Source organism: Oryctolagus cuniculus, chromosome 11 (genome assembly GCF_051225735.1).
Source record: "Oryctolagus cuniculus isolate XC-2025 breed Fujian yellow rabbit chromosome 11, ASM5122573v1, whole genome shotgun sequence".
Lineage (NCBI taxonomy): Eukaryota > Metazoa > Chordata > Mammalia > Lagomorpha > Leporidae > Oryctolagus > Oryctolagus cuniculus.
The window spans coordinates 52,378,047-52,404,864 of NC_142877.1; the positions used below are offsets into that span (position 1 = coordinate 52,378,047).

General features: G+C 50.9%; 1 protein-coding gene across 2 annotated transcripts; it reads right to left on the bottom strand.

Moving 5' to 3' along the window:
- Positions 1-1,572: 1,572 nt before the first annotated feature.
- ARF3 (ARF GTPase 3) lies at positions 1,573-26,081 on the bottom strand. 2 transcript variants are annotated; one of them, XM_089308271.1, is made up of 5 exons: positions 25,959-26,081; positions 6,264-6,504; positions 5,363-5,473; positions 5,000-5,124; positions 1,573-4,456 (listed from the first exon to the last, which is right to left on the bottom strand). In XM_089308271.1, the coding sequence occupies exons 2-5, from the start codon at positions 6,409-6,411 to the stop codon at positions 4,295-4,297; spliced, it is 546 nt and encodes a 181-aa protein (XP_089164397.1). In that variant the 5' UTR covers positions 6,412-6,504; positions 25,959-26,081; the 3' UTR covers positions 1,573-4,294. The 2 variants fall into 2 exon arrangements, with proteins under 2 accessions (XP_089164397.1, XP_051701372.1); XM_051845412.3 differs by having other exon boundaries at positions 25,731-25,989.
- Positions 26,082-26,818: the final 737 nt, after the last annotated feature.

The window sequence follows — 26,818 nt, forward strand, 5'->3', positions numbered from 1 at the left end:
GGTGTGTGGGCCAAGCCAAGGCCTGGAAGCTGAGAACTCCATCTGGGTCTCCCGCTCAGGTGGCAGGGACCCAAAGCCTTGAGCCATCATTTGCTGTCTCCCAGGGTCTGCATTAGCAGGAACCGAGTCCGGAGCTGGAGCTGGGTATCAAATACTCCACTGTGGGACATGCGCATCCTAACCAGCATCTTACCTGCTATGCTAAATGTCTGCCTCTCCAATGCCATTATCTGATGAGCAGTTGTGGTTCTGGAAGGTCTTAGGTTTTTTCAAGTTCTACTTATTTTCATTTGCTTGAAAGGCTGAGACAGAGAGGACAGAAGTCCCATCTGTTGGCTCACTTCCCAAATGCCCACAACAGCCAGGGCTGGGCCAGACTTAAGCCAGGAGCCAGGAATTTAATCCAGGTCTCCCACACATGTGGCAGGGACCCAAGCACCTGAGCCATCACCTGATGCTTCCCAGGGGGCTCCTTAGCAGGAAGCTGGAATTAGAAATGGAGCTGAGACTTGAACCCAAGTGGTATCTTAACCACTGTGCCAAATACCCATCCCAATGTCTATTTATTAATATGCAAATGAAGCTGTCATGAAGCAGGGCTTTGGAGAAGCCCAGGAGGAGTAAAGTGCCGTCTGCTTTCAAGGCGAGTGGGTGATACTGGAACCTACGGGCTGACAAAGTGAATTCCGGTTGGAGTAGTTGAGAGTGACATACCTACAGAAGCTCTGTCCTGGAGGATAATGGCTTATTAATAAAAGGAGTGAAGGGGAAAAAAATAGGCAGGGGAGGCAGCACGGGGGTCACTGAATAAAAATTTAAATCTTGTTCTGGTGCTTGGGGCTCTCAAATCTATGTGCCTGAATCCTGTCCCCTCCGCACAACAGCAGGCAGGGAAGACGTCTGTTCTCAGAGCTTGAGAAAGGGAGAGTGGGGAAGGGCAGCCTGGCTCACCCAGACCACACCCATACCAAGGCCGCACCATCCCTTCCACTCTCTGCTTGCAGTCAGACAACAGCAGCAGGAGAGGAACAGGGCAGGGGTGGGAGTGGATGGGTGCACAGAGGATTTACAAGAAAGTCTAGTCCCAAGACATCTGTGCAATCTCCGGAGGAGGCCCGGACGCTGACAGCAAGGAGCCACGTGCTGGAGACAGAGCTGAGGTGGGCCATCAGTTGTACCGAGGGTCGAATTCATTACACTGCCCGTTTTGCCTTCATGCTTACTCACTGCCAAAGCCCAGAACTTGATGGGTAACGGGACCTCAAACCATGGATAAGGGGACTGTGTTCAAAATTAGAAAAGTTAAACCCTTAGGAACCAGAGGAGCACAAAAGTCACAAAGGCTTCACTCTGGGTGCTCCCTCTGGGGTACAAGGGGAAGAAATAAGCTGTGTGGAAACAGGTTAGGTTCCTCCTTAACCAGCCTCCCCTCGCCACCCCTGCCCCAGGCAAGTCTGCCTACTACCCCTCTGCAGAGCCAGAAGTCTGGAGAGAAGGACAACCACCAGGACTTCCCTCACCATGGGGCCGCTGTCCCACAGCCGCTGCACACCAAGGAGGAAGGCCTGCTCCAAAGCTGCATAAAACAAGTTTAATTTCCAACCAGGGTCACAGTCATCGCGTCACCCCACATTTTGAGCAAGGATAGCGAACGTGAGTTATTAAACAGAAACAGTCTACATTCCAGAGGAAGAGGAAAAAGAGAGAGAGAGAAAAACCAGTTCAGAACTGCAGTTACCACTGTAACACCACAAACTTGGGCAAGTGGGTGGGTGGGTGGGTGAGTGGGTGGGAGGGGGAGTCCCCGGTCCCCGGGAAGAAGAAAGCTGGAATGAGGGGAAAGCATAAAACTAAACCCACCAGAAGAGAGCGAGAGAGGGAGTGGGCAGAAAGGAGTGAAACCCAATCCTGAAAGAGCTGTCTGGTGAATGGGAAAGTACAAAAGACCACCCCATGCCAAGGCGGTGAGGGACATTACCAAATCACTACTGCCTCCTGCTGGACAGACCGGGAGCAGAACCGAGACAGCCTCCAAGGCTGCTTCCGAACACCCTTGCCCTTGTGGGCCCCTGGAGCCCCCAAAACACAGTGGGGTGAGGCCTGAAGTGAGGACAATGTGTCTGGAACAGGCATCTAATTAGGGAGGGACGGAGAGGGCATGAGGAGGTGAAAAGGCAAAGTCCTCACCGGCCATGAAGACACAGGGAGGTGAGGGGAAGCATAAATAGGGAACAACGAAGAAAAGAACACAGGCAACAACAGTGAATGCGCTGCGAAGGCAAAGGGAGGCGCTGAGAGGGAGGGGCAACCAGAATGGGGTAAAAAAATATCTCAGGAAATAGGGCAAAGACAAAATATAGAGGGAAGCGTTTGTGTGGTCAGAGGAGTGAAAGCATTTTGAAATAAAATAACCCCCCCAAGTACCCCACACACTACACACACACACTACACACACACATACACACAGGCCTGAACAACAAGATAACTGCACACACCTGCTGCATCTTGGGTAACACTTTGCTAAGTAACTGGCACTGAGGGAGACAACCCTGGACCCTCTCTCTCACAGTTCAGTCTGGAGGGGGGTACTGGGGACTGATCTGCTCGCTGTAGAAAAGGTGGCAGGTAGCCAGGCCCCAAACCTGGGGCTTGAGACAGCCCTTCTAGGAAGGGGTCCTTTAGCTTTGCTGTGGGGGGGCTCTGGGCCCCAACCTTAGTGAAAAAGGTTACACAGGCAGCTGTCTTAGAGCTCAGGGCGCAGCCAGCACACACAGGAGCCCACAGAACAGCCACAGCTTAACAAGAACTGCCCAAGTCAAGACCTCCTGCCCCCTGTAGACAGAGATGTGGTAGCAGCAGCAGCTTCTGGACAACTAGGTAATAACAGGCGGAGGCCCCGACTAAAGACAGCGACAGCCCACCAGCACCAACAACCACTTTAAGGTCCTACTTCCTGCGCTCCAAGCCCGAGATCCATCCACTTACGAAAAGTGCATCAGGACAGGGGAAAGCTGTTGGGTGGAAGGGGTAGCAGTTAGGGACTGATGCCCAGGAAACAGCGAAAACCCTTCTCCTTTAACACATTCTGGACTTGGAAAAGAGAGCTAGAGGACAGAGGGCTCCACATGGAGGCCTGTGTGTTGTTCCCACTCTGCAGCACTCAGCAGCCCATGCAGTGAGCCCTAGCAAGGCCAGCAGAGCTTCCCACAACGGCCACGTGCACCACCTGTCCCTCCAGGTCAGCAGGGCTGGGAGGAGGGGACAGGGCTGACCCTGGCCTCACCTCCTCCTAGCAAAAGAGAAAAAGATGGGACACCTGAGGCCCTCCCTACTCCATGTCCCCTTCAAGCTCCTGAGCTAAGAACGGTGGGGAGGACCCGTGGAACACTCTGGGCTGACACAGGAGTGGCCTCCTCTCTCCTGCCCCCTAGCAGGGCAGGGCAGAACGGCATCTCCTTGGGAAGAGTCATCTGGAGATAAACGTCACCCCCTACACTCACACACCCTAAACAGAGGAGAGGGAGCGAGCTACAAGGAAGATGGGGTGGCGGAGAATCCAGCATCTGTCCTATCCAGGAAAACATAACCTCTGCAGAGAGCAGAGGAGCCAGCCCGAGGCTGGGGTGGTCCAGCCTGATTAAAACCTGCCTTGCCTCCCATCTTCCCTCTACCTCACCCACACCTGAGGGGCAGGTGACAGGCTCCAGGGGGCAGCGTCCTGGCTGCAAGCCCTGAGCTGCACTCCCTCGCCTCCCTGCTTCCCCCATCCCCACATATATATCTCTCTATACATGTATATACAGGCGCACACATGCACGCACACACAGAGGCCCGTGCAATTCCCATGTAGAGCAGGGAGAGGGTGGAGAAGGAAAGGAAGACAGGGAGGAGGTGAGGGGCTTGTGGGGACAGGGAAAGGACTCAGATGCCAAGAGCACAGCAACCAGTGCCAAACGAAGAAAACGGAAAGAGTACTCCACCCTACCTCCCAAAACCCAGAGGGTGAGAGAGACGGGGGCCATCCCATGAAACCATAACAACCTTGTTTTTGTTTTAAATCCGGTAAATTGGAATGATTCATCATCAGGACAGCAATTGGGGACTGGTCATGTCAGTGGACGCGGGAATGAAGGAGAGGGAAGGGGGCAGGGGAGGCGAGGCTCTTGCTGGGCATGCGGACACGATACCCACGGCCCTGGCCACACTTGCAATAGGAAGGCAGGGTGGAGCTTGGGGAGGGAGACAGTAGGTATGTCAGGGATTGATGGGGTCGTTGGACGGGGCTGCCTGGCTCTCACTTCTTGTTTTTGAGCTGATTGGCCAGCCAGTCCAGGCCTTCGTACAGCCCATCCCCGCTGGTGGCACAGGTGGCCTGAATGTACCAGTTGCGGTGACGTAGGGAATGCAGGCCCAGCTTGTCCGTGATCTCAGCAGCATTCATAGCGTTAGGCAGATCCTGGAGCACAAGGGAGACACACAGAAAGGAGCCTCAGGATCTTTCCAAGGCTTCTCAGGGTACCCGTCTACCAAAGATACATGTGCTAGTACCTTCTCCCCTCCTGCATTTTGGGAAGCCCCCAACAAGACTCTAAGGAGCAACTCTGGACTTAAGTCACCCTTGGATCCCCGCACCAGATCCAGGGCACCAAATAATCATTCTACTGATGAGATGGAAACCAAATAAGGGGTTGGTGGAGAGTGGAGGGGTGACTGACATTCACCCAAGAATCCGACCTGACAGCAGGGGCAAGGGACCAAGGTGGAAAACAGGAAAGACCAAAGAAAGATTTGAGGTGTTGTATGTGGGTGGACATATTGCTAAATGAGGCTGGGTGGGGAGTGAGGATGGGGCATCAACTGACTGCTCATGTTTCCCACACTGAGAGCATAGTCACAGGGCTTCCCACACGATGCAACCCAAGGCCCCATGACCTCCACAGCCAGACTGCCCTCCCCCAGGTTCGGGGACCACGGGTAGGGGTGGGAGGAAAAGTCTCACCTGTTTGTTTGCAAAGACAAGGAGCACAGCATCCCGGAGTTCGTCCTCCGCCAGCATCCGCATCAGTTCCTCCCGGGCCTCATTTACTCGCTCCCGGTCATTGCTGTCAACCACAAATATCAACCCTAGGGAAGCAGAGCATGGGCTACACAGACAGGAAAGGTGCACCATCCCACCACCGCCACCAGCAAAGACAGCACCCTCCTCACACCCTCCAAATATCTGCTCCCTTTCCTCTTGGCTATGACCCCCGGGGAGCTGTAGCCGGGCAAGTGTTTCCTGCCCACAGCCAAGGAAGGCAGCCACACTCTCTGCTCACACCTGAACCACCCAGGCCACTCCCAGGCACTTCATCTGCCGTACCTTGAGTGTTCTGGAAGTAGTGTCTCCAGAGGGGCCGAATCTTGTCCTGGCCACCCACATCCCACACTGTGAAGCTGATGTTCTTATACTCCACCGTCTCCACGTTGAACCCTACAGGAAAGCAGACAATCACCATAGCATGCAAACCCCGAAGGGTTTGGGTCTGTTCCCTCAGCCGCCAGGCCATGACACCAACAATGGAACACTAAACCTTCCACAGACCTCGTGACCCCTGACCTGGTAGCCCAAAGGCCAAGAAGACAACCTAAAGTAAGAAGCAGACGACGATGAGGAGTTCATAGTTGACTGAGAAAAATGAATCAATCGTCCCCACTTGTCTGCTCAGCCTTTGGCTCTTCTTCCTACAAAGAAATGACTCAGCTCCACTCCTGTACCTTGGCCACCAGAGTCTGTCTCAGTTAAGATGTGGGGCCTGCAGGGCAGTGAAGAAAAAGAAGCAAGCCATGATCCCAGGAGTCCCAAAAGCAGAACCAGCCTCCAAGGACCTGCAGCCTCACTCACAACAAATGTTCTCCCTCCCTTAGGCAGGTCTTAACCAGGATCAGCTGCCAAAGATCTAACCCGAAGCAATCCCAGGCCTCTGGCAGAAACATCAAAGCCCTTCACCTGCTTTCCAAACAACACAGAGAACAAATCAACGCTGGTGCCCGAGGGCAATGACTGAGTGCCAGGCTGTGGAAGTTCCCGCATCAGGGAGGGCCTGAGTAGGTGGGCAGACAGCAGCCCCAGCACCTGCTAGTAAACTGAACAATCATCCCACTCTGAACCCCACAGGTCGCATGGGCTTGCCGGGGGAGAAGAGGCCGCACAGGGGTCCAGGAATAGGTCCTGGCCCCGCCCCAGGACTGCGCAGAAGCCTGCCTCCGAGCTCTGCCCTTACCGATGGTAGGGATGGTGGTGACGATCTCGCCCAGCTTCAGCTTGTACAGGATGGTGGTCTTCCCCGCAGCATCCAGCCCCACCATCAGGATGCGCATCTCCTTCTTGCCAATCAGGCTCTTAAGAAGGTTTCCAAAGATATTGCCCATGATCACAGCAGCTGCTTTCCAAGGGCAGTGGGGCCCAAGTGGGGGCAGTGGCAACCCGGTGCTGGCCTGGTCCCTGGTGTGGAGGACTTGATCCTGGGCAAAGGAAATGCAAACTCGTTATCACCTCTGCTTGTTAAGGACTTCACATGAGTGGAATCTGCTAAAGTCGTGGCTGAAATTCATCCAGGACAACCGAGAGTCCAGATGCCCACTCAGACACAGCCTGAGCAGACAGAGCAGTGAACACTCAGATCCTCGCTCTGCCAGTAATTTAATCGTGTGACTGGGCAAGTTACTTCACCTTTCCCTATCTGCACCTGTGAACCGAGGGGGTTGAACCAGATGATTTCTAAAGTCCCTTCAGTTCTGACATTCTACACTGCACCCCAAGGCACTGAGAGCTCCTTAATGCTCCTCCCCCTCCCAGCCTTACCCTGATACTTCTGGAAAGGGTGGGAGAGGAGAGACAGTGGAATGAGGAGTGGCTCTGTGACTGCTGACAAGGTTCAGGCTTGCCAGGTTCCCAAGGTTTATGCTCTGCTCTGATCAAGAGACTGCTTCTTCCCATCCTGTATAGTTAGTTCTATAATTCCATCTTCTTTCCACACCAAAATACATGAGGAAGAAGTAAGAAGGCAGTTGAGCTTTCACACTATGTAAAATGCCAGCTGCTGACAGTGCACCTGTCCATACAACACCATACACTGAGAGCCAGGAGGTGACACAGGGACAGGCTATCCTTCTGTCCTCAGCCAGGGAAATCCTAGGCCCACAATGGCCCATCCAGACTGTTCCACAGGTCACCTGCAGCCAGGTGCTCACCTAGTCCCTGCAGAGCAGCCAGAGTGATGGTAAACGTTAAAACCAACATCAGGTCATGTGGCTCTGTTCAAACCCCCACTCCTGGCCTCACAGCTCCTTCTCGGTGTGGCCCACAGCCCATGGCCATGGCCTACAGGGCCTCACATGCTCCACACACCTCTGCTTCTCTTGTTGGATCTCCTGGCACTCTCCCCTTTGCCTGTTCCATGCCAATTCCCCAACACTGTCCTGCCTCAAAGCTTTTGTTCTTGCCTGGAGCACTCCTCTCCCAGGTAACTTTCCTGGATTATGTATGCCCTCACCTCCTTCAGCTATCTGTTTCAATGTTTCGACATCACCTCTCAAAGAGGTTTTCCATGATGACCTGTATCACACACACACATACACACACCCCACTCCCTATCTCATTTATCCCACTATACTTTTCTTCAGCCCACTTACCCACTTACCTGCCACACTGTATATTGTTTCTTGTCTTATTTTACTATTCCTACTACAGTGTCAGCTGTTCACTGCTGTGTCCCCAGTACCTAGATCAGAACCTTGCACATAGTAGTTAAGTAACAACTGACTTCTAGGGTCTACACAAACTTCACTGGCAGCTCACGGAGACTGAATGCCTGGTATGGAGCAGGCACTTCACAAATACTTGCTGAAAGGCGGGGGGGGGGGGGAGGGGGGGCACTAAGAACCTCTGTGAAGGTACAAAATGGCTGTCTGCACACCCCAATCATTGCCTCCAACAGACAGAATCACACATTCACTCACTCTTCCTCCCTTCCTTGCAGCCCAGAAGAGCCACTTGAAGTGCATCTTTGAAGCAATAGTGAAATGGGGCTTCAGAATCAGCCATGCCAGCCAGTCCTCTGTGCCTGCAGGAGGCATGTGTTAGCAGCCAGCTTATTCAGCAACCACCATATGCCAGCTGCTGGCTTTCTCTATAGAGACTGGAAACGAGAGGCGCACACTCACTCCAAACCCAGCAAGCGAAAGGACGGGCCACAACAGAGTGCACCCAAACCCAAGAATGTGAAAGGTGGATGGGGGGAATCTACTCACAAGCAGAAGCATGGGGGTTTGGAGGGAGCTTATTTTTTTCAAAAACTTCTTCGGGCTTGTATTTTGGTGTTTTTATTCCCCTACTCAGTTTGCAACGAATTCCAGACCAGTGCAAAGAAGTCAGATCAACAGCCCCTGGAGACCAGAGTACTAGTTTCTCCAAAAAACAGAAACAATGAGTGTTTCATCTTCAAAGGCCTCCCCAGACATCCACTAATGAGACAGGCGTGGTGTTCCCAGCAGGTTCCCCAGATGAGCCCTGCCCCTAACACCCTAGGGAACAGGCCTGGCTCAACCGCAGCCAAATCGCCCACTAGCCATCCTCCCTGCCCTTCCTGCCACTACCCACCCAGGTAGACAGATGCCCAAGGATCCCAGAGGCAGGAGGGACAACAGCCCAGCTAATAAGGTCAGATCTCACCAGCCCTGGAAATGTGGGATAGTTAAGACTTCTGATTCTGGCCAGTGCCGTGGCTCACTTGGCTAATCCTCCATCTGCAGCGCCAGCACCCCGGGTTCTAGTTCCGGTTGGGGTACCGGGTACTAGTCCTGGTTTCTCCTCTTCCAGTCCAGCTCTCTGCTGTGGCCCGGGAGGTCAGCAGAGGATGGCCCAAGTGCTTGGGTCCCTGCACCCACATGGGAGACTGGGAAGAAGCACCCGGCTCCTGGCTTTGGATCATCACAGCGCCAGCTGTAGTGGCCATTAGGGAAGTGAACCAACAAAAGGAAGACCTTTCTCTCTGTCTCTCTCTCACTGTCTATAACTCTCTCTCTGTCTCTAACTCTGTCAAAAAAATTTAAAAAGTAAAAATAAAAAACCAAAAGACTTCTGATTCTGCTACCATGGTCTCCAGAAATGCAAACCTTGCCCAGGTCTTCCTGGTCTTTACTCTGCCTCCTGCACAAGTGGCCTTGCTTTCAGCTCCAGATAATATGGCTATTTGCTTTATAGGTTTGGTGTCAGACTTCGGCCGAGGTTCTGAGAAGAATTTGTACCACACACCCAGCTAGCTGCCTTGCATGATGAAATGATAACCAATCCTGAGCACAGCAGTAGTTGAAGATGTAAGGGGATAATACTCCTTGCCCCACAACACACACACACTGTCCCTTCATGTGCTTCCTTGACAAGCCATAATGCTGAAGTCCTGGTTCAAAGGCTGATCCCCGGGGCCGAACTGTGGCACAGAGACAGTGGGTTAAGCCACCACTTGTGACACCAGAATCCCACATCAGAGTGCTGGTTTGAGTCCTGGCTGCTCTGCTCCCCACTCAGCTTCCCGCTGATGCACCTGTAAAATGGAGGACAGCCCAAGTACTTGGGTCCCTGCTACCCATGTGGGTATCCCTGGAGTTTCTTGCTCCTGGCTTCAGCCTTGCCCAGCCCTGGCGGTTGTGACCATCTGGGGAGTGAACCGGTGGATGGAAAATCTCTCTCCCCCTTTTGAATAAAAAAATCTTCTAGGGGCTGGCGCTGTGGTGTAGCAAGTTAAAGTCCTGGCCTACAGCACTAGCATCCCTTATGGGCACCAGTTTGAGTCCCACATGCTCCACTTCTGATCTATCTCCCTGCTTATGCGCCTGGGAAAGCAGTGGAGGATGACCCAAGTCCTTGTCCCTGCACCCCAGTGGGAGACCCAGAAAAAGTTCCTGGCTCCTGGCTTCAGATTGGCTCAGCTCCAGCCACTGTGGCCATTTGGGGAGTGAACCAGCAGATGAAAGACTTCTCTGTCCCTACCTCTCTCTGTAACTTTTTCAAATAAATAAAATAAATCTTTATTATTAAAAAAATCTTTTTAAAGACAAAAGCTGATGCCGGTGACCTCTTCCTATTTCCTGGCATGCTGTACCCAGGCCCCTAAATGATCTGAACCACTCAGGGGGTCCCTACGACCTTAGAGAAGTTTTCCTTCTTTCCTAGTGTGTATATCTGCTGTCTCCCCAGTGTGACTGCATATTCCCTACTGGTAAGGACTACTCTGCCCTTACCCCTGTGCCAAGGAACAAAATCACACACGCTGGCTTACTCAAGCCTCATGTAGGGATGTCCTCATGTTATTTCTCGGGCCCAGCAGTACCTGGTATCTCCATGTAATCCACAGATGGCTGCCTTGGTGTCCTGTTAATTCTCAGCCATTTTCCGTGCATATCTGACCCCAAGACTGGTGTAGGAACACTATAAAGGGATTGGAAGACTGTAATTGGCAGAATTTTCTCTTGCCACTTAATATGCAATGAAAGAAAAAAAAAGTATAAAATATCTGGAAGCTACCATGTGTCCCCCTGGGGCTGCCCAGGGCCTTGAAATTAATGAACACTATGACTTTAAGCATAATTGGGAGCTCGACTTAGAAGAGCATTTCAAAGGGGAATGCTTCCTCTGTCCTGCCTGTTAGCAGACGGCATGCTGCCCCACCACTAGGCAGGAGCGGCTTGCAGCTTTGTGCCATGAACACAAGGCCTGGCTATCCAGCCAACACTCACCCTCACAATAATGTATTCCCAGGAAAAGCTATAGGAAGCAGAATGGCTAAGAAGCCTGCTTTCTGCCCTCCCCGTATGGACTGCACAGTCTATGGTTATGCTTTCACCACAGATGGTGCTCCTGTGTTGACAGGGCAAGACGCCAGGGCTCCAGGGGCTGCTGGGAACCAGGAATAGCAGCTAACACTGAAGGTGACTGGTTCCAGATGAAAAACGGAATACAGTTAATAGCTCTGCGGACAAAAATGTTGACATTGCAACACTCCACTTTATAATCAGAAACTTTTGTTATCAGGGCTAAGAGCCATATGAGCTTCAAAACTGTGATCCTGTACAATCTGTGAGAGACACTGCAAGAACTCAATCAAGCACGCTGCATGTTTTTTTTTTTTTCAACGACATCTCACCTTTTTAAAAAGATTTATTTATTTATTTATTTGGAAGTCAGAGTCACAGAGAGACAAAAGCTGAGAGAGATCTTCCATCTGCTGGTTCACTCCCCAAATGGCCGCAATGGCCAGGGCTGTGTCAGGAACCAGGAGCTGCTTCTGGGTCTCCCATGTGATTGCACCTGGGCCATCTTATACTGCTTTCCCAGGCGCATTAACAGGAAGCTGGATCAGAAGTGGAGTAGCCGGGATTTGAACCCATTTGGAATGCTGGTAGAATTGTAGGCAGCAGCTTTACCTGCTATGCCACACACCAGCCCCACACTGCACGATCTAAGCTTCACATTCAACCCTACCACTCCAGGAGAAGCAAGCTGCTGCTTTGGCTGCTCTCTTCACAGCTTGAGTGTGTTACAGGGACACACCTGGTCACAGCCCAGTGTGCCACACACATTCTCCCCTCCACGATTCTAGGGACTGACTCAGGCCTGTGGCCCAGGACATCACTGAGAGAACTCCTGGCCCAGCACCACCTCCTCCTCGTCAGTCTCCAGGGAAAGGAAGATCAGAGTCTCCAAAGCCTCTGGTGCCAGGCAGGATGTGGTAAAAACAGCTTTGTCCAAAGATAATTTGCAAATTAAGACAGCACTAATAGAGATGCTATTTTTAGCACAGCTAAGCAAAAAAGCCAGTATCACTTAAGAAAACAAAAATAGGGTACGCCTGTATTTTGTTTCCTGGGTGCAGCTGGCTTAAGGCATCTGTAAACTCCAAAGTTTTTGTCTCAAGAACACTGAAATCAGAACACAAGAACTCCTGGCTCAGCGGCTCAGTGACTTCCAGGGGACTCAGACTGTCTTCCTCTCAGTATCCCTAGTTTATTATAGTCAGTGCATATCTAACAAGGCTATTAAATTCCTGCCTTTGGAATGTTTCTGCCTTTGTGAAACTCAAGTCTAGCAGGGGAGAAAGAACAGAAAACAAAAGATTATAAGATGATGTAAGGAGATGATGTAAGAAGAGTGGGGTAAATACACAGTCGTATGGGGACAGAAAGCGCGAACAGTTAACGATGGAGGGGAAAGGACAATTTGCAGGCAGGATTTTCAGGTCACACTTGAGCTGACTCCTGAAGAATCCGAAATACCCAGGCAAGATGCGACGAGGCGCAGGCAGTTAAGCGGCTGCTTGGTGTTTCCAGCTCCTCCAAGTCTCTCCTGCTTCTGTTCCCAGCTTCCTGCTAAGGTGCACCCTGGAGGGCAGCAGGTGACGGCTCAAGTACCTGAGTCCCTGCCACCCACATGGGAGACCTAGATTGAGTCACCAGCTCCTGATTTTTGTCTGACCCAGACCTGGCTGTTGTGGGGCATTTGTTTCAAATAAAACAAAAAAAGTTTAAAAAATAAATAAAGAAGGAATGCAGAAGAGAAAACAGTATGAGGGGCTGCCGCCTGTAGTGCCAGCATCCCATATAGGCGCTGGTTCAAGACCCTGCTGCTCCATTTCCAATCCAGCTCTCTGCTATGGATGACCCGAAGAAGCTCCTAGCTCCTGGCTTCGGATCACACAGCTTCAGCCAATGCAGTCATCTGGGAAGTGAACCAGTGGATGGAAGACCTCTCTCTCTCTCTCTTTCTGCCTCTCCTTCTCTCTCTATGTCTCTGACTTTCAAGATGGAGCTGGAGAGAGAAGCAGGAGCTGGATCATAAAAGGCCTCAAAGGCCAGGCTGAGTAATGTGGACAGACATGTTCATGCAAATGACCTCGCAAAAGGTCATTCTGGCAGCAGTTTCAGGAATAAATTAGAAAGGTGAAAAACTGGAGACAGCAGGTTAAGTCACAGCTTAAGCAGCTTGCATCCCATGTCAGATTGCCTGGTTTGAGTACAGCTACTCTGTGCTTCCTAACCAGCTTCCTGCTCATGTGCCTGGCAGGCAGCAGGGCACGGCCCAAGTACCTGGGTTCCTTCCACCCACATGGGAGACCGGGATGGAATTCCTGGCTTCTGGCCTTGCCCTGGCCTAGCCCTGGCTGTTGCAGGCATTTGGGGAGTGAATTAGCAGATGGAAGATCTGTGTGTGTGTGTGTGTGTGTATGTCTCCCTTTCTCTCTGTTGCTCTGCCTTTCAAATAAATAAATAAATAAATCTCTGTTTTTTTAAAGATTTATTTATTTATTTGAAAGGCAGAGTTACAGAGAGGCAGAGGCAGAGGGACAGAGAGATCTTCCATCCACTGGTTCACTTACCAAATGGCTGCAATGGCAGAGCTGGGCCAATCTGAAGCCAGGAGCCTGAAGCTTCTTCTGGGTCTCCCATTTGGGTACAGGAGCCCAAGGATTTGGGCCTTCTTCCACTGCTTTCCCAGGCACATTAGCAGGGAACTGGATAGGAAGTAGAGCAGCCGGGGCTCAAACCAGCATCCGCATGGGATGCTGACACTGCAGTCAGAGGCTTTATCCACTGTGCCACAGCACTGACTCCAATAAATCTTTAACAAATTAAGTTAAATTTAAAAAGTAGGAAGGAAAAGCAGAAGAGTAAAAGACGATTCCCAGGGCCCAGCTTTGTAGCACAGCAGGTTAAGCTGTCACTTGAGATACCAGCATCCATGGGCCAGCACTGTGCCGCAGAGGGTTAAGCCATCCCATATGGGTGCCAGTTCAAGTCCCAGCTATTTCACTTCCCATCCAGCTCCCTGCTAATGTGACTGGCAAGGCAGTGGAAGATACCCGAAGTGCCTGGGACCCTGCACCCACATGGGAGACCCGGATGAAGTTCCTGGCCCCTGGTTTTGGCCCAGCATCCCATATGGGAGCACTGGTTCAAGTCCCAGCTGTTCTGTTTCCAATCCAGCTTCCTGCTAATGTGCCTGGAAAGGCGAGGATGCCCCAAATACTTGGGCTGCTGCCGTCCATGTTGGAGACCCAGATGGAGTCTCAGCTTGGTCCAACCAGGGCTGTTACAACTATTTGGGGAATGAACCAAATATGGAAGATAGAAGATATCTCTCTTACACTTCCCATCTCTCTTCTCTCTCCATGTATCTGCTTTTTAAATAAATCTTAAAAAAAAAAAAAAAAAAAAAAAAAAAAAAACCCACACCACATGATTCTCAGATTTCCGGTCTAGGTGACTGGGTTACATTTCTTTTTTTGTTTTATTTATCTGAAAAGCAATTATAGAGAGGGGAAGAGTGAGAGATAAACCTTCTATCTGCTGGTTCACTCCCTAGATTGCCACAACCACCAAGGGCTGCACCAGAGCCCAGAGGTCCATCAGGTCTCCTACATGGTGCAGAGGCCCAAGCACTTGAGCCATCCTCTTCTGCTTTTCCAGGTGCATTAGCAAGGAACTAGATCAAAAGTGGAGCAGCCAGGATTTGAACTGGTGCCCATACTGTATACCAGCGCTGGATTAACCTGCTACACTATGGAGCCAGTCCTGACATTTCTTCTGATAGGAAATATAAGAGGAACAAATCTGAAGGTGAATAAGTTTTTTTTTTTTTTTTTTTTTTTAATTAAACACTGGGGCCAGTGCTGTGGCATAGAGGGTAAAAGCCACCGCCCACAGCGCTGGCATCTTATTGTGGGCACCAGTTCAAGTCCCGGATGCTCCATTCCCAGTCCAGCTCTCTGTTACATCCTGGAAGAGTGGCAGAGGACGCACCCAAGTCCGTGGGCCCCTGCAACCGCGTGGGAGGCCTAGAAGAAGCTCCTGGCTCTTGGCACAGCTCTGGCCATTGCAGCCAACTGGGGAGGGAGCCAGCGGATAGAAGATCTCTCTCTCTCTCTGCCTCTGTAACTCTGCCTTTCAAATAAATCAATCTTCAAAATTAATTAATTAAACACTGATTTTGAGGTGCTAAGGTATGAAGCTCAGGAGACAAGTCTGAGATGAGTATCTGGGAGTCCTTTGTGCAGATGGTAACTAAAGCCATAGGAGAAAAGAGAAATCAACATGACCCAGGCCAGCAGCAACTGCTGGCTGCCTACCCAGTACTCAATCTCCCCTTTCCTCCTAAAGAACCCCTATTTTGTTCATATCTGGGGACAAGGCTTGAGATGTTCTCAGTGAAGATGGCCCTTCCTCATCCCTAAGGAATAACAAATTGATCAGCCTAGGGGCCAGCACCATCGTGCAGCAGGTTAAGTTGCCCTCTGCAGGGACAGCAACCCACATGTGCACTGATTTGAGTCCCAGCTGCTCCACTTCAGATCTGGCTCCCTGTTAATGCACCTGGGAAAGCAGTAGAAGAAGCCCCAAGTGTCTGGGCCCCTGCCACTCACGCGGCAAATTAGGACTGGTTCCTGGCTTTGGCCTAACCAGGTCATTGTGGCCATGTAGAGAGTGAAATCAGTGGACAGAAGATCTCTCTGTGTCTCTGGCTCTCCCTGCCACTCTGCTTTTCAAATAAAATAAATAAATCTTTAAGCTGGTAGTTTAAAACAACAAAAACCAAGAAGTGTTCTGTTCTATTTTTAACTATGGTTAAATATACATAAAATTTACAATTTAAACATTTTTAAAAGACACAGTTGCTATGGGGGGGTGCTGTGGTGTAGTGGGTAAAGCCACCACCTGCAGTGCTGGCATCCCATATGGGTACCAGTTCAAGTCCCAGCTGCTCCACTTCCGATCCAGCTCTCTGCTATTATAGCCCGGGAAAACAGTAAAGGATGGCCCAAGTCCTTGGGTCCCTGCACCAGCGTGGGAGACCAGGAAGAAGCTCCTAGCTCCTGGCTTCGGATCAGCCCAGCTCTGGCCATTGTGGCCATTTGAGAAGTGAACCAGCGGGTGGAAGACCTCTCTCTCTCTCTGTTTCTGCCTCTCTGTAACTCTGCCTTCTGTCTTTCAAATAAGTAAGTAAACATATATATATATATATATATATATATATATATATATATATATATATATATAAAGGTAATTTTAGGTGCCAGTGCTTTGGTGCAGTGGGTTAAGCTGGCATCCCATATGGGTGCTGGTTTGAGGCCCATCTACTCCATTTCCAATCCAATTCCCTGTTGATGGCCTGGGAAAGCAGCAGGAGGTGGCCCAAGTCCTTGTGTCCTTGAATCCACGTAGGAGACCCAGATGAAGGTCCCAGCTCCTGACTGGCTCAACCTCGACCACTGCAGCCATTTGAGGAGTGAACCAGTAGATGGAAACACTCTCCCTCTCTCTCTCACACTCTGCCTTTCAGATAAATAAATAAATCTTTAAAAAAGTAAATAAATAAAGGTGAGTTCAGGGGGTGAATATCTGCCTAGGATTTAAGACACTGTTTGCAAAGTGCCCACCCCACATCAGAGTGCCAGGGGTTTTTCTCCAGCTGCAGCTCCTAATTCCAGCTTCCTGCTAATGAAGAGCCTGTGAGGCAGCAGTGATGCTTCAGATGGTTGTACTCCTGTTACTCACAGGGGAGACCTGGACTGAGCTCCCCACTGGTTAGCTCTGCCCCTCCCTATAATGGGGAGTTAACTGGTGAATGGGAGCATGCTGTCTCTCTTGCCCACTCTCTGCCTCTCAAATAAACTAAATAAAAGGGTTTGTTTTTATAAGAAAAATCTGAGTTTATTTTGACAGAAAAAAAAATTTGAAATCACACATACATAGGCTATTCAAAAAGTCCATGGAGAGGCCAGCGTTGCAGCGCAGCAGGTTAAGCCTCTATCTGTGATGCCAGCATCCCATATAGGTGTCGGTTTGGGACCTGGCTGCTAGACTTCCATTATTTCTTTTTTTATTTTTTTTTTTATTTTTTTTATTTTTTGACAGGCAGAGTGGACAGTGAGAGAGAGACAGAGACAGAGAGAAAGGTCTTCCTTTGCCGTTGGTTCACCCTCCAATGGCCGTCGCGGCCGGCGCGCTGCGGCCGGCGCACCGCGCTGATCCGATGGCAGAAGCCAGGAGCCAGGTGCTTTTCCTGGTCTCCCATGGGGTGCAGGGCCCAAGCACTTGGGCCATCCTCCACTGCACTCCCTGGCCACAGCAAAGAGCTGGCCTGGAAGTGGGGCAACAGGGACAGAATCCGGTGCCCCAACCGGGACTAGAACCCGGTGTGCCAGCGCCGCAAGGCGGAGGATTAGCCTAGTGAGCCGCGGCGCCGGCCTCTGGCTGCTAGACTTCCAATCCAGCTCCCTGTAGTGGCCTGGGAAAGCAGCAGAAAATGGCCCAAGTGCTTGGGCCCCTGCCACTCATGTGGGAGATCTGGAAGAAGCTCCTGGCTCCTAACCGGCCCAGCTCTGGCCATTGTGGCCATTTGGGGAGTGAATTAGCGGATAGAAGATATGTATCTCTTTCTCTCTCTCTGCCTTTCAGATAAATGAATAAATTAAAAAAAAATAAGTTTGTGTAAAATACGTATTACGAAAAAGCTGCTCGTGGATTTCCATTTTTGCACCAAAATAAACTTATCTTTTCATTTTTTGGTGAATTTGAGGACTTTTCTATCTAGGGATAATATATATAGTGCAATTAGAGAAAGGATAAAAGGGAGAAACCCGGGGAACATCAGCATTTAAAGTAGCAGGCAGGAGGCCTGCTGTGGTACAATGGCTTGAAGTTTAGGCTGCTCTGCTTCTGAGCCAGTTTCCTGCTAATGTGCCAGGGAAGGCAGTGGAAGATGGTGCAATTAGCCACCCATGTAGGAGACCAGGTAGGGTTCCTGGCTCCTGGCTCCTGGCTTTGGTCTGGCTCAGCCCAAGTTGCTGCAGCCATTTGGGAAGTGAACCAATGGATGGAAGTGCTCTCACTCTCTCAGCTTGTCAAATAAAGTAAATAAATCTTCAAAAACCAATAAATAAAGCAGCAAGCAGAGATGGGAATTTGGCCTAGCAGTTAAGACATCACATCCCACATCAGAGTGCCTGGGTTCAATACCCAGCTCCGGCTGCTGACTCCAGCTTCCTGCTGAATAAATCTATTCGAACCTTTCCTCTTGACAAAAGGTGAAGCAGAAAGTCTATCACACAAAGTGAATACATCATGCTGTGTCAAATGGATTTCTGACATCAAGTACATTATGTGTGGATCTGATGAAAGGAACATTTGTCTGTGCAAAGCTGTTTCTGAGAAGCTGGGCGTGCTTACATCATGAGAAAAAGCAAGCAGATTATAACCAGAAGTTAAAGGAGAAATTTGCACACCACCCTCATGTAAAACGTGGCTCATCTTTGACATCCACCAAAGCAGCCAGATTCAGGAAGAGCACATCGTGAAAGCAGCTTGTTGACAAAGGGAAGTGAACTGCCCTAAGCATAGCAAGCCTGGAGCAGCGCCAATTGTATCTGAGAGAGGAAGAAACATGTAAGGGCTTTCAAATGAATAAATAAATATATATATTTTTTAAATGCATTTGTTTATTTGAAAGAGTGACAGAAAAGGGCAGAGGGAGGGAGGGAGTGAGTGAGAAAGAGAGAAAGCGAGAGAGGGAGGGAGGGAAAGAAGGAAAGCGGGAGCGAGGGAGAAAGGGAGAGGGAGTGATTCTATCCAAAGGCTCATTCCCCAAATGCCTGCAACAGTCAGGGCTGGGCCAAATTGAAGCCAGGAACTTCCAGTGGGGTCTTCCATGTGGGTGGCAGGGACTGAAGCACTTGGGCCTTTACCTGCTGCTTCCCAGGTGCATTAGCAGGAAGCTGGATCACAAGTGTGGGGTACGGGCCAATACTGTGGCACAGCGGGTTACGTCACCACCTGCGCATGATGCTAGCACTAGCACTCCCTATGAATGCTGGTTCGAGTCTGGCTATTCTACTTCCGATCCAGCTCCCTGCTAATGTCCCTGAGAAAGCAGCAGCAGATGGCCCAGCAGATGGGAGATTGATATCTCTCTCTCTCTGTGTTATTTTGCCTTTCAAATAAATATATAAGTCTTTTTAAAATGTGTGGAGTAGGTGGGGCTTGAACCAGGCACTCTGGTATGGGGTGAGGGTGTTCCGAGTAGCAGCTTAACCACTGTGCTACAAAACCCGCACCACAGATTCTTTTTTTTTTTTTTCTGGAACATTCTGTGGCACTGACCTGTGACCAAAGCTTTCAGCTTGCCCCATTCTTAGATTCTTACCAGCTTTCTGGAGCTACATCTCCTGATGCTCTGTGGCTGCTCCAACTCCTGTATCTATAACCTTGGATATCCAGTACAATATACTTTCCCAATTATAGAATCTCTGAAAAATCTATCAGTAATTAGCCTTAAGCCATAATAAACCTTTGCCCCCAACCTGGTCCCATGGCACATGGAGCTGACAAATGAACAGATGAAACAGGAAGCCATGATTTGATTCAGACAAAGCCGTTCAGTATAGAACAAGCTAGTGATACACAAGAACAGGAACTGTCTACCACGGGGAGTGAGCTCCTCAAACACCTCTCTCCTCCAGGACTTACCTATTCACATGTTTGTCTGTCTTGCTTTCCAGAGCTGGAACTTCCCAATGTGCCTCCAGTGCACAACAGGTCTGCTAGAGATATCGATCCCATCAGCCACAAGATGGCTGAGCAGGAATCAGTGTCTAGACACCATGGTCCAGTCCTCTGAGGTTGCTAACAGTTGTTGGCGGAAGAGGACTATAAAGGAGGAGAGAGACAACATGCACCAGGAACATCTAAGGGGAACATCTATCTGAAGGAACACCTGTGCAGCCCCCGAGAGAGCCGGCCGGTGGTGTGCCGCTCCCCTGTGGAAGTGGGGAAAGTGGCCAGGGGGAACCGCCCTTCCACGGAGGTGGAAGGGACGGCAGCCAACCCGGGAAGAACCAGCAGCAAACCCGGGAGGGCCGAGCAGACGAAAGAACAACGCAGAATCCTGTGTCGTTCCTCCACGAAGACGGGGAGCGACATAATGGTGCCGTGACTCGGATATGAAGCCTAGGCAGGGTTTAGTGTCGTTCCTCCACGAAGAGGGGGAGCGACATAATGGTGCCGTGACTTGGATATGAAGCCTAGGCAGGGTCCTGTGTCGTTCCTCCATGAAGAGGGGGAGCGACATAATGGTGCCGTGACTCGGATATGAAGCCTAGGCAAGGTTCAGTGTTGCTCCTCTACAAAGAGGGGGAGCGACATGGGGGAGCGAACCAGCAGATGGAAGACGTCTCTCTCTGACTCTCCTTCTCTCTCTGTGTAGCTCTGACTTTCAAATAAATAACAAATAAATCTTTAAAAAAAAAAAAAGGATTTATTTTATTTATTTGAAAGAGTTATGGAGAGAGGGAGAGACAGAGAGGTCTTCCATCAGCTGGTTCACTCCCCAAATGGCCAAATCGGCCGGAACTGGGCCCATCCAAAGCTAGGGACCTTTTCCAGGTTTCCCATGCAGGCGCAGGGGCCCAAGGACTTCTACTGCTTCCCCAGACCATCAGCAGGAAGCCGGATCGGAGTAGAGCAGCGGGACTCAAATCAGTGCCCATTTGGGATGCTGGTGCTGCAGGCTGGGGCTTTAACCTGATGTGCCACAGCACCAGCCCCCATGCACAGTTCTACTGAGGTGGCAAAACTGCAAGATAGAATTATAAGGGGTCAGAGTTATAGGGTAGCAGGTTAGTTGTTGCTTGCAACACCAGCAGTCCACATCAGAGCACTGGTTCAAGTACCAGCTACTCTGCTTCTGATCCAGCTCCCTGCTAATGCACCTGGGAAGCAGTGGAAGATGACCCAAGTACTTGGGCTCCTGCCATCCATGTAGAGACCAGGATGGAGTTCCTGGCTCCTGGCTGCAGCTTGGCCCAGCCCTGGTTATTGCAGCCATCTGGGGAGTGAACCAGTAGAGGGATGATTATATACATATCCACCCCTCTTTCTTCTGCCTGACTTTTCAGTAAATAAATAGATCTTTTAAATATATATATGTGTGTGTATATATATATATATATATATTCTATAGGCAGTCCATGATCCTTCCCTTGTATGTGACAAACTGTAGAAGTAGGAATGGGAGTTGGATGCAGTGGTAAAGATGCCAGGTAGGAACCAGTGCTGTGGCGTAGCCAGTAGAGCTGCCGCCTGCCTCGCTAGCATCCCATATGGGCACCGGTTCAAGTCCCAGCTGCTCTACTTCCAATTCAGCTTCTGGCTCCTGCCTTTGGATCGGCGTAGCTCTGGCTATTGCAGCCATCTGGAGAGTGAACCAGAGGATGAAGACCTCTCTCTCTGCCTCTGTCTCTAACTCGGTCTTTCAAATCAATCGATCAATCTTAAAAAAAAAAAAATGAGAGGATACCTGCATCCTACCCAGCATTCCTGCTAATGTACACCCTGAGAAGTACCAGGTGATGGCTCAAGTACTTGGGTCCCTGCTACCCAGGTAGAAGACCTGGATTGAGCTCCTTGCTCCTGGCTTCAGGTTGGCCTACCTATCCCTGGTTTTTACAGGCATTTTGGGGAGAGAACCAGCAGATGGAAGATTTCTCTCTCTCTCTCTCAAGCATATAAAAATGAATAAAACTTAAAAAAAAAAAAAAAAAAAACTGGAGAAGTGGTTTGCATGCTCTCAGAGCCTTAGAGTTTCTTGGAGGGGACTTAGAGGCTGCCTGGGGAGAGGGAGACAGAAGAGGGGCTCTCAAACCCCTCCATTCTCCAGCATCACAAGAGCTACACTTTTATTAATCTTACATATTAGACTTTAATTAAGGTTTTATTTAAGGTAAAATTTGCTTTAAAAAAAAAGCTATGGCAAAGTGAGAGCACGTTGAAGTTTCAGCATTCATTCTTGCTGCTCATATACATGTGCTAATAAAAGGGTAGGAGTGCTAAAGGTACCACAAGATCTGCCATTTCACCATTCTTCAGGAATATGGGGATAACACCAGCTCCCTGAGACCTTGAGCCATTTCCTTTCCCGTCCATATGGTGTGGCCCACAACAAAGCTCTAACACAGTCACTAAATCCCTACGTTGGCCAATTCTTCCCCGGACTATCATGCGAAGCCTTTAGACATTTGCAGGACCCTTTCCCAATGTTCCCCATGCCTTTTCACTACCAGAAAGTTTTCTGAGTTGGCACTGTGGTGTGGGGGGTTAAGCCACCACCACCTATAAAAGCAGCATTCCATATAGGCGCCAGTTCAAGTCCTGGCTGTTCCACATCTGATCCAGCTCCTTGATAATGCACCTGGGAAGGCAGCAGAGGATAGCCAAGTGCCTGGACCCTTGCCATCCATATGGGAGACCTGGATGGAGTTCCACACTCGTGGCCTCAGCCTGGCCTAGCCCTGGCTTTTGCAGCCATTTGGGAAGTGAACCAGCAAACAGAAGATCTCTATCTCTTCCTCTCTGTAAGTCTGCCTTTCAAATAAATACATCTTTTAAAAAATTAAAATTAAAAGGTGCCAGTGCTATGGCATAATGGTTAAACTGCTGCATGCAGTAACGGCATCCCATATGGGCACAAGTTCGAGTCCCAGCTGTCCCACTTCCTATCCAGCTCTCTGCTGTGGCATGGGAGAGCCATGGAGGATGGCCCAAGTGCTTGGGCCCCTGAACCCGCATGGGAGACCTAGAGAAAGCTCCTGGCTCCTGGCTTCAGATCGGTGCAGCTCTGGCCATTGTGGCCACCTGGGGAGTGAACCAACAGATAGAAGACTTCTCTGTCTGTAACTCTTCCTCTCAAATAAATAAATAAATCTTAAAAAAAAAAAAAAGAGAGAAGAAGAAGAAGGTCTGATAAGGAATTAACAGGTATCACAATCTCTAAATCTCTAAATGCGGCCAATCGGGATGCTACTTTATGGACAGGCCAATCATACTTGAGTCAGGCTGCTCTTTCTAATGTGAACACTGTCCTGAGCTCGTGTCCTCACCCTGTATCCAAGTGGTGGGCTCAGCGCCCCTGCCTTGCTCCAGCGTCACCTCCTACTCAGGCAGCAGGAGCCTCTGTGAGGCTCACACCAAGCAAAGATCTCACTGCTCTTAAGCCTCCCTACCACCAGCACACACCCAGGGCTACAATGACCCCTTTACACAGGCGCCTCAGGCAGCACGTTGCTCCTTTGTAAACCTCATCTCTTTTAAGGCAGTCCTGACTGTTCCTAGCATGATTATTACTATTATGACAATGGGTTATTAATAGCAGCTAACACTTATTTGGTACTTACTATGTGCTCTGTAAAATACTAAGTACATTCATGATCTCCTTTAATTCTCACAGTCCTACTATTTTCTTTATGGATGACAACGAAGCTAAGAGAGAGAGAATTTTACCAAGGAAAAAGCAACTATTACCTAGCAGAAGCAGAATTTGAACCAGTTTTGTCTGATTCCAAGACCTACTCTTTCATCACTACACCACTCTAAAATTACCTGCAAACAAACATGGCAAGGAGAGCCCAGCAGAGAGATACACTTTGAACCCAGGGCTGCCTCTGAATTCACTCAGGGAAGCTGCTCCCACCATTTCCCTCGATTATATGCCCAGCTTTAACAAATTTTAGAGAAGTTCCTCCTACCGAGTACATCCCGCCCTCTCTCCTCTGAGTCCATTTCCTCTTCTGACTCGGGTGGAAAGGAGAGGAGGGCAGAGGAACACACTGCAGTTTGACCCTTTGTGTACTGCACACTGCACTTCTACCCTTCCCAGCCTGCTCTCCTTTCAGCACGACAGCAGCTTCCACGCACTGCCGCCACTTTTGCGCCAGGCACCACACACATGGGCCCTTCCACCATAAGCTCCAGGTCACAGACACCACCTGGGAGGACCTGGGTCTCATGAAGAGAGCCCTTTGCCCACAGGGGTAACAGGAAATCTGGGATTTCAGATAAATAATGACTGTGCTCACAAAATATTTTTCTGTTGGGGCTGGTTACCATCATCTCTGCCAGTTTTGTGCCTACTGAGAAGGTGGAGATGCTAAGGTCGCTCGGTTATGAAGGCCAAGAAGCCTTGAATCCTAGATCAGCTATTTCTAGGCACTTTCAGTAACAGCCAAGCAACATCTTCCCTTTTTCTTAAACTGTACTGAGTACCATCCATTCACACGTTGCATTCATTATGAGTGCCTACTGTGTGCCTAGGCATTGTGGGAACTGAGATAAAAATCCAATTCCTGCACACAAAAAGCTTTCATCTCTTTGGAAAAGCCAGACATATACATAATTTTTTTTTTTTTACTACGCAAGGTAATAATTCTACGGTGGAAGGCAGAGGGCATGTGAATTGGATACATGGGAGCCCTTCCTGGCTGAATTCAAGGTCAATAATTCAGTCTGTGAAACGCTGCACCTCAGATGGATTACTTTCTTTCTCCAAAAGAGCTTTTGACAGACATGGTGTCCAAACTCAGGTCCAATGTGCAATGATCAACCCTGGGCCAGTCGTAACAAGTGGAGATCCTTTCTCACCAGCAGGCCCAAAACAAAATGGCAGCAAAGGCGATCACCACCTACCCAACTAGATTCTGTCCCACTGCACTGACCCCAGGCAATCAGACTCCCAATAAAAGTTTCATGCCTTGGACCAGGGGTGACCCAATCCAACAGCGGCAAATAGGGGTTTTAAATTACACCTCTCCCTCACCCGAGTGACCGGCTATTGCTTCTCACTTGGGACCAATAAAACACTCCTCCACCTCTACCACCTTACCCCGCCTGGTCTCGCCTGGCCTGGCAGCACAACCCAGAAAGCATAGAACTCCTCCCAAAGGAGAGCTTCCAGCAAGTGGCCCTTTGCAACTGGAAACTACAACTCCCCACCTCCCCCTTCCTCCCCTCGGATGCCTGGCATTAGGCAATGTCTCCATTTTCTGTTCCGGGAATCCTGGTACTTCCTAAAGAAGGAAAGCCGATTGGAAGACACAAACTCAGGGCCTGTGACAAGATGCTCCCTCCTCCTATGAGACCGCCCCCGCCTCGCCTGGGGGAGGAAGGCACCACCTCCCCTCTCCAGCCGTGCAAGATCAGATCCCCCTCCCCCTCCCCCTCCTCTCCCCACCTGCTGCCCTCTTCCCAACCTGCGGCTGCCAGCCAGGACCCGAAAGCGCAACCTCCACAAGAACAGCACGCCCCTTGAGGGGAACCCCACCCGCCTGGCCCCCCACTGGCTGACCCCAGGCTCCCTCTCCCTACGCACCCGGCCCATGTTGGGGGGAGGGGTGTCACAAGTGCCAGGCTTTTCTCTGGTCTCCTTTTGCTAAAGTGGGGGGAGGGCGAGGGAACAAGGGCGAGCAGCATTCCCTAGCCCTTTCACAGATTAACAAAAAAAAAAAAAAAAAAAAAAACAGCCCTCACCGCCTCCGCAACGCATCTCCCCGGACCGCTCCCCCACCCCACCCCCGGAAAGCCCACCGCCTGCAAGGCTAGAAGCTAATTGCAGCCCAGGTGGCCCCCTTGTGCGACGCGCAGGACAAACCCGGGTGCGCCCCCCACCCCCATCTCCGCTCGGCGTCCTTCCAATGCGGAGGCAGCCCTGGGGCTGGCCTGACGCCCCCTCCTCTAGCTGCAGGTGGGGAGGGCCACACCGCCTCTCGCCAGGCAGCGCCGGGCGGTGGCCAAAGGGGCTCGATTCCCTCAGCCCCCACCCGCGACCGAGCCCCTTCTCTAAGGGAACCCACCTTCTCCCCTCAACCCCTCACCTGGTCCCGATCCCAGCTCCGCCGCTGCGACCGCCGCCTCCGCCCCCGCAGGTTCCGCCGGCCTCTTGCTCCGCTCCCTCCCGCTACCCTTGCCGACTTCGGCGCCGCTGCTCCCCCAGCCCGCTCCCCGGTCCCTCCTTCCTTCCCTCCACCTAGCACCGGAAGCCGCGACGGCGACTAGAGCTGTGCCGCGAACCCCCACCCTCCCCAGTCCGGGATACTTCCCACCTCCACGATCGCGCGAGAGGTGCGCGGCGGCGAGCGGTAGTTCTCGCGAGAGCCGTCACCATGGCAGCGGCTGCAGCAGAAGCAGCCAGGCGCTGGAGTCAGGGCGGGGGCCGGTGTGGAGGCTGGAGGCGGCGGCGGGCAGAGCTGGAGAACCGGGATGAGACCGAGGGGACGGGGCCGAGGGTCCGAGCTCCAGGGCCATCCCTGGAGCTTAAGGACTGGGGGCTGTGTGGAGGCTGCGCTTGGGCTGAGGGGCCCAAGGGCTCCTTGGGCACAGCTGGGAACAGGTATGGGGAAACAGTGTGTCACGGCCCCGCCTTTACCTGCCAGGCCATCTTTGTGTCTTTTTTTTTTTTTTTTTTTTTTTTTTTAGATTTATTTGAGAGTTACTGAGAGAGGTAGAGCCAGAGAGAGAGGTCTTCCATCCGCTGGTTCACTCCCCAAGTGACAGCAATGGCCTGAACTTGAGCCTGTACAAGCCAGGAGCTTCTTCCGGGTCTCCAACGCGTGTGCAGGGGCCCAAGGACTTGGGTCATCTGCTGCTGCTTTCCCAAGCCATAGCAGAGAGCTGGATCGGAAGTGGAGCAGCCGCAGCCGGGACTCGAACCAGCGCCCATATGGGATGTTGGCCCTGCAGGCTTTAAACCTTCTGTGCCTTAGTGCGGGGCCCCAAACTTTGTGACTTAATTTGGTCCAGCTGCCGGCCCTGAGAGCCCGCCTGGTTGCTTATACCCTCACTAGAGACTGACTTCCGGGTCTGAGTCCAGGAGTCCTTTCTCAGGAGGAAGAGGAGGAAGAACGATGAATTTAAGAGACTAGCAGAAACAATTGGACTCTGGGCCAGCTAGGAAGCTGGCATT